The 6,613-nt window shown below is 32.3% G+C and overlaps 1 protein-coding gene and 1 pseudogene across 2 annotated transcripts; one reads left to right on the plus strand and one right to left on the minus strand.

Annotated features, from left to right (window-relative positions):
* Positions 1-1,176: 1,176 nt before the first annotated feature.
* Positions 1,177-3,219, plus strand: LOC111309451 (uncharacterized). 2 transcript variants are annotated; one of them, XM_022908512.2, is made up of 4 exons: positions 1,177-1,595; positions 1,843-2,110; positions 2,843-2,901; positions 2,985-3,219. In XM_022908512.2, exons 1-4 carry the CDS (start codon positions 1,337-1,339, stop codon positions 3,014-3,016), a joined length of 618 nt encoding a protein of 205 aa, XP_022764247.2. In that variant the 5' UTR covers positions 1,177-1,336; the 3' UTR covers positions 3,017-3,219. The 2 variants fall into 2 exon arrangements, with proteins under 2 accessions (XP_022764247.2, XP_022764244.2); XM_022908509.2 differs by having other exon boundaries at positions 1,181-1,595; positions 1,792-2,110.
* A 129-nt stretch (positions 3,220-3,348) lies between these two features.
* LOC111309465 (beta-glucosidase 17-like) lies at positions 3,349-6,395 on the minus strand (annotated as a pseudogene).
* Positions 6,396-6,613: the final 218 nt, after the last annotated feature.

Genomic DNA, 6,613 nt, shown 5'->3' on the forward strand with positions numbered 1-6,613 from the left:
ATTTAAATTGTCAAAATAAACAAAATTTACAGGAATAAAAATTATGATTTTTTACTTTATCAAAATTTCTTAGGCAAGTATTTTCTCAAAATAGTCCGAAAATGTTGGAAATATTTTGAAAATTTAACCAATAAAATTTTATACCTCAATAATAAAATAAACAATAAAAAAATATTACAGAGTATATTAAAATTTTTGTCAATTAAGAAGGAATCGCAGGTGGTAATTTTCCTCCAAATTTTTTAAAATCATATCATAAGTGTCGGTAAAATGAAATTATAATATACTTTCAAAGTATTAAAATAAATCCAAAGACGAAAACCCTTTATTGAAATAAGTTATTTCTTTTAATATTCTTAAGGTGAGAAAAATTTTTTAAGTTATACTGAAAGTGTCATGAATAACTTAAAAAATTTTCAATATTCAAATAATAATATAAAAAATAAAAATGATAAAGTAATAAGTTAAAACCTAATTGAACGAGATTAATTTAGAATCATATAAGATTAATTGATATCATTTTTTGACGAACATTGTAAAAGTGTTATAATATTATTTACACGTAATCGTACTTTCGAACTCAATCTTAAAATCGTAGACAAAAAATAAAATTGGTAACCAATTGTACTTCAATAAAAAAATTGATTGTGACTCTTTAATTTTTACGTCTAACAATCAAGTGTTCGAATTGATATATTATGACAATAGAATATGAAATGATTTGAAGACATTAATATTTTTTATGTAAGCTGATGTTTAATGCCTTTGTTAAAACATCACTTATAAAGGTCGGAGGAGCAATGAAATTTGCATTATGTAAATGTGTAAAGAGCTATTTTTAAATGCCTTTAGTTATTTAGTATTTAATTTTGTTTGGTTAATTTTAACTTGTAAATGGATAGTTGTTTAATTAATTTAGTCTTATTAGTCTTGTTTAATCATATATATCAACATTAGTCATATATAGTCATGTAGTATGTAAATAAATTAATTATACATATGTTAATCGTGTTATATGCAATATATATTAAAATATCATATTAATATTTAAAATTTAAATATATTTTATAATTTATATTATATTTAAGTATTAATAATTTGTTAAAACACGTGTCAAACAAGATATGAGACACGATATGACTACACGATTTGTCGAGTTTTAACTCTCGGCCGGATTCAAATCAAGGGCGGGGTCCATGGGCGCATGATGCAGATTCTGTAACAAGCACACCTGAACGAAGTTACCCTCCAGCACCATCCTTCTCTGTCTTTTGACACTTTCAATTTCCTAAAGGCCATACAACGCTCTCCGGTTCCTACTCGCCCCGATCGACAAATGAACCCATACAAGGCACAACAGCGAGTCCGAATCGACGAATCGGAGACCCCCAAGTACGAAGGCGATGTACAAGAAGAAGAACAACAAGAAGAAAAATGGATGCGATTGCGACCGTCTGATAGTAATGTGACGGAAGATCAGGAGCCGTTCATGGGAATCAAAGTCAGACGAAAAGCCTCCCTCCGTCGAGAATACAAAGGAGACTACTTGGATGTCCCTTCCCGCCCTTTCTTAATGAAGATCTTGCGAAAACAAGGTTACCCCTTCCGACCCTTTGGTTAAATTTTATCGCAACGATTTAAATAAAAAATTTGGCCTTTTTTTTTTTTGCGGCACTGTCTGTAGTTCACATGAAATGAAAATTTCGGTAAAAAATATTGTTTTTTGGTAATTTTAGGCAATGATAATTCGGATTTTCTGAATAGGGATTATTATGCCAATGAAACCTGCAGGTGATAAGCAAGTTTTATTTGCTGATAAAATTTTGAAGTTCACTTCATCAGGGAAGATGAAACGGCGGATTCTTATGATTACTGATTTTGCAATTTACATTGTTGATCCTGACACCGATGTGCTTAAACGCCGGATAGCTTTAGCAGCCGTAGATAAGATGTGTTTGAGTGAATTAAGCGATAATTTCTTCGCCATTATCATTCCAACGGAGTACGATTTACTTATGGCTAGTACTCGCAAAACTGAAATTGTTACTGTCTTGGTTGAAGCTACCAAGAGTGCTTCTGAATATGAACTTGAGGTCGTTTTTTCCAATAGGTAATAGATATTTATTCAAGTTGCCTTTGTTTGGGACTGTTTCATTGCTTTGATTAAACACTAGTAGGCTTTCTTTTTCAATCAGATTTTACTAACAATCTTAAATAATGTGGTTAAAGTTATTAGCATTATGCAAACCCCTTCATATTCTAGTGTAATTGGTCGATTAAGGCTTGGTACTTGGGGTCTTTTATTGGCTATTTCATTCTTTTCTTGCATATGTGCATTTCTATCTACAAAGGTTTCATGTATGTATTATATATATTCTGTTGAAAATACCTGACATTGATTGATGAGGGGATCATGCACCAACAAGAATTGGCTTTCTTGTTGAAAAGGAAATAGAGAAGATATAGCATATCTGCCTTGGAAGCAAAGGGGCAGAGAGAGAAGCCTGCTTTACTAACGAAGAAGGGGTTTTTGGCTCTATAAGATATAAGTTTGGTTGAAGAGCCTTGATAGAAATCAGTAGATATCTGCTATATTTTTGCTTATAGATGGCATTTCTAGGATGGCTTGACCTAAACCTCTGTGGCTTCAGGCTTCTCATTGGAGGATAATATCCAACTTAATGTTAGTTTAGTTGCTAACTGCTAAGAAGGAGATTTTCTTTTCTTACAATTGTATCTTTTAATCTTGCATTGATGATAACTTTTCCCTGGCTTTATTAAACATTGTTGGTTTTTCTTTATTTAATCTTTGTTTCTATTAATCTTCTTTGTTGTTTGTTAGGTTTGAATATAATGCTTCTGCTGATCTCATTAAGGAAGTTCAGTTTGAGGAAGTTGAAGGTATGGGACATAATGCACTTTACACCTGTGTTATACTGGTTTTATGTGTCACTGAAACATATGATTATTTATGTGAATTTCAGGGGGTGTTAGAACAAGAATTGTGAGGAAGTGAGTTGCCAACATGTATTTTTGCTTGAGTGAGATCTTTTGGTGAATTGCACTGTTCAAACTGTTAATGAGTGATTCATTGGTCTTTGTATGAGGTTCTGCTCAGCTTGGAGGCCACCCCGAAATATTGTACCTTATTGTTTTATACATTAATATATTGTTTGTAATTCTTTTTTTACTTTAATGAGTATTTTTGTTTTTCTGCAATTCAAGTTTTGTGTTTAGATCCATGTGGCATTATTTTTATTCTTCAAACAGCTACAGATCAAATTAAAGATATTAAGATACCCAACCAAACAAGTCCGGAGATAAATTCCGATAGGTGGCAGGCAGAGGTTAATTGAGGAGGAACATCCTGAACCAGTATGCTGAATATTTAAGGTTATCTCCTCAAATTGTTGATGAAATCAATGTTTGAGAACCCAAACCTAAGGATGGATCCAGAAGTCCATTAGAAGTCATCCATCAACGCCCACATGTAATAACCCTTAATGTTAACGCCCTCCCTGCCAAAAAAAAAAAAAAGGAAATAAAAATTTCTTTTTTTTTTTTTTTGGCTTCATAGTCTATCGAATTATATAAATCTAAACTTGATTTATGAATTGAGCAACATTTTCTCTAAGCACTCACTGGATTGCTTTTAAAAGGGCTTTTAAGTGGCCATCAAGGTATCTAATCCTGGTGTTATCCTTCAGAGTTTCTTTTACTGTCAATGAAGCTTTATTTGCTTCAGCCACCCCTGCAAAAAAAAAAAAAAAAATGCAAGTTTTAGTTTCAAATGCATGAAAAATTAACAACATTTAACTAAAGACTGAGGACTCTGGCTATGTGGCTGACCGTTCTCTGTTGTGCAAATGGGTGGATTGTTGTATTTCTCCTTTATGTATAGCATTAGCTCTCTCAAGCCCTTTGGATAGATGAAAAGAGAGCTCACAACAGTCTGCAACATTATTGACGCCAATAGTTGCTTCATAAGACTGATAAAACAGTAGAAATATGTATTACGAGAGAGAAGATAATCAATTACCGGTGCGCCGATTGGTACTCCATTCTTTTCAGCTGCAAGAACCACATGTATGTTAATGGCCGTACTGGAAGTTTTCCATTAAAAGACAATGAGTTAATAAGCTGGATTAAAGTCTTTTAGCCTACTTGTGAGATTTGCTCTGTTACCAGTGGCAACGTTGGTACTTGGTAGTGTTTGATAGAGAAGCATTTTCCACATAATTTGCAGTGTAGTAATTTACATCAAGAAAATCGATTGATCCTTCTAACATTTTGGAGTCGGCTTCCGTGAATTTGGGCAGTCTACTCCCTACCAATGATCGCATGCTCTTTGGATACTCGCCAAATATTACTGGATCCACAAACCTGCATACATTTTGCCGAAAAAGAAATGTTCAAAGTGTAGAAAGGTTCTTTGGTGAGGTGAGTAAGCGTTGTAAACATGTAAAACAGGATGTGCTGAGAAATAGTAGAGAGAAAGATTAGATTAGACTTTGACGTATTGAGTGCAGAAGCAGATGGTGATAGGTGATAGAATGAGGCTGAGTAGGAAAAGAATGAGGCTGAGAGAAGAATTGAGGAAAAGATAATTGCGGAGAGAGTTTGAGAGAAAGTTACGAGAAAACTGTCAAAGTCCAAAAATCTTCCAATGAATTGTGAAAACTCTTATTTAGAAGTTTCAAGAATAGAAATTACATATTTTAAGTATTAAATAGTAATAATAGGGAAATTTACAGTAATAAGAGGTGTTAAATGTGAATAATGGGAGCATTGATTGTTACAAAAAGTATTAATATATTAGTTAATGAGCATCTAACTAGTTTTCGGTGATAGGTATAATAAATATAAAAATTCACTATCTGTTTTGAAGAAAAGCACTTAAATTTTAGGAAATAGTTAAGAGTTCTTAATTATTTATATTTGATTCACCAAATTAACCTCTCCATAACATTCTAATTGTAAAATTAACCCAAAAACCCTAACATATTTCAAAGGTATTTTCGCTTCTTTCATTAGATAAAATAACATTAGGTGAAGCATTTTTTATGGAATAAATATTAATGAAACAATTTTTTGTGAAAGAACTTTTAAGTAAAAGTATTGATATTATTTCTTGTATCTTGAGGAAGTTGTTTCGATAACTGTTGTTCCATAAAAGTATTATTTCATAAAGGTGCTATTTTTTGAATAATTGTTCTGTGAAAAAGTTATTACGTGAATGTGAAAAAGTCATTATGTGAATAGTTATTTTGTGAATAGTTATTTTAAAAAAGAATTATTTTATGAATAATTATTTCATAAATAACTTTCATTGAAACAATCTTTTTATTTATTTTAATTTATCTTTAATTTTAACAATTTTAAAAAATTTATAAAAATAAAATATTAATAACCAAAATCAAGAATTTCCACAAAGCAAGCAATATTACAAGGGAAATGAAATCTAGCAATGCGGGTAAACTGTTTCTCAAATTTCTCCACTCACCATCCGAAAAGGAAATCTAGAGCTCTGAAAGCTGCCTGGCGGTCAGCAGTTGTATCAAATTTTGGTATGAACCAATTAGTTATTATGGTAATTCCAATTTTTCCCTTTTGAGATGCCTGCACGGTGCACATTCTATCAGAATTAGGATTCTGTTTGTGTTTAATTTATTGATTGCTGCTGCGTAACAGTTTTCTTCGTTGTTTGAAATCTAAACAAACCTGGTACATCTCCCTGTAGAGTTCGACAGCAGCTACATGGGAAAGAAGCAAGTGATGGGCCAAGATATAAGGCTCGGTTGGAGAAGTGGAAGCAGAGCCATTGGCACCGCCCATGCTCCACCCATTTGGTTCATTCATAGTCACCCAGTACTTCACTCGGTCACCAAACGTTTGAAAGCAAAAATCCGCATAATCAACATAGTCATCGCTGTTAAGGAAAAAAAAACTTTTCATGTTGAGTAAGACAGTACATTTTATTTGGGAAAGTGAAAAAATAACTTACACGATTTTGGGACCTAAAAATCTGCCATAGTCATCTTCAATGGATTAAAGTCTCAAAGGGCTTTAAACCTGCTCATAATTGAGAAAGTTAAAGCAGAGACAGTTATATTTTCGCAAAGCAAGAAAGGAAAGGTTTGAGATTGGAATTGGACCATTGGCAAGGAGCTCATCAATGAGGTTGTCGTAAAATTGGACCCCTACTGGGTTTACTCCACCAACAAGTTTCCCCTCTGAAAATACAGAGCATAAATTTCAATGTCAAATCTAAGGTGCTGATGATCAAAAGTTGAGCATTTTTTTTTTCCAGAAATGATCTTACTGGGTAAAATTCGAGACCATGAAATCGAGAATCTGAAGGAATCCAAACCAATTTTTTTCATCAGCTTTATATCCTCTGTAGCATTAAATATTTGTGAGGCAATTATGTTTTTAATGACCAAAAATATTTTATGAAACATAAAGAAAATATAAAAATACTTCGCAAACTATACTATAGGACAAACCTTGTAACGATGATAAAAATCAACAGCTACATCTCCCGTACTTCGACCAACAATTTTTTCTGTCATATGCCAACATTAAATTTTTCAAAAATCATAATTATTTATTT

The sequence above is a fragment of the Durio zibethinus genome, chromosome 9 (assembly GCF_047325235.1).
Source record: "Durio zibethinus cultivar Kanyao isolate XHJ-2024 chromosome 9, ASM4732523v1, whole genome shotgun sequence".
Lineage (NCBI taxonomy): Eukaryota > Viridiplantae > Streptophyta > Magnoliopsida > Malvales > Malvaceae > Durio > Durio zibethinus.

Excerpts from the sequence above, each read along its gene's own strand:
- LOC111309451 (XM_022908509.2), top strand. The coding sequence starts at position 1,337 with ATGAACCCATACAAGGCACAACAGCGAGTCCGAATCGACGAATCGGAG. Across the intron at positions 1,596-1,791 it reads GAAGATCTTGCGAAAACAAG|GTGATAAGCAAGTTTTATTT; the intron begins GTTACCCCTTCC and ends TGAAACCTGCAG. Across the intron at positions 2,111-2,842 it reads GAGGTCGTTTTTTCCAATAG|GTTTGAATATAATGCTTCTG; the intron begins GTAATAGATATT and ends GTTGTTTGTTAG.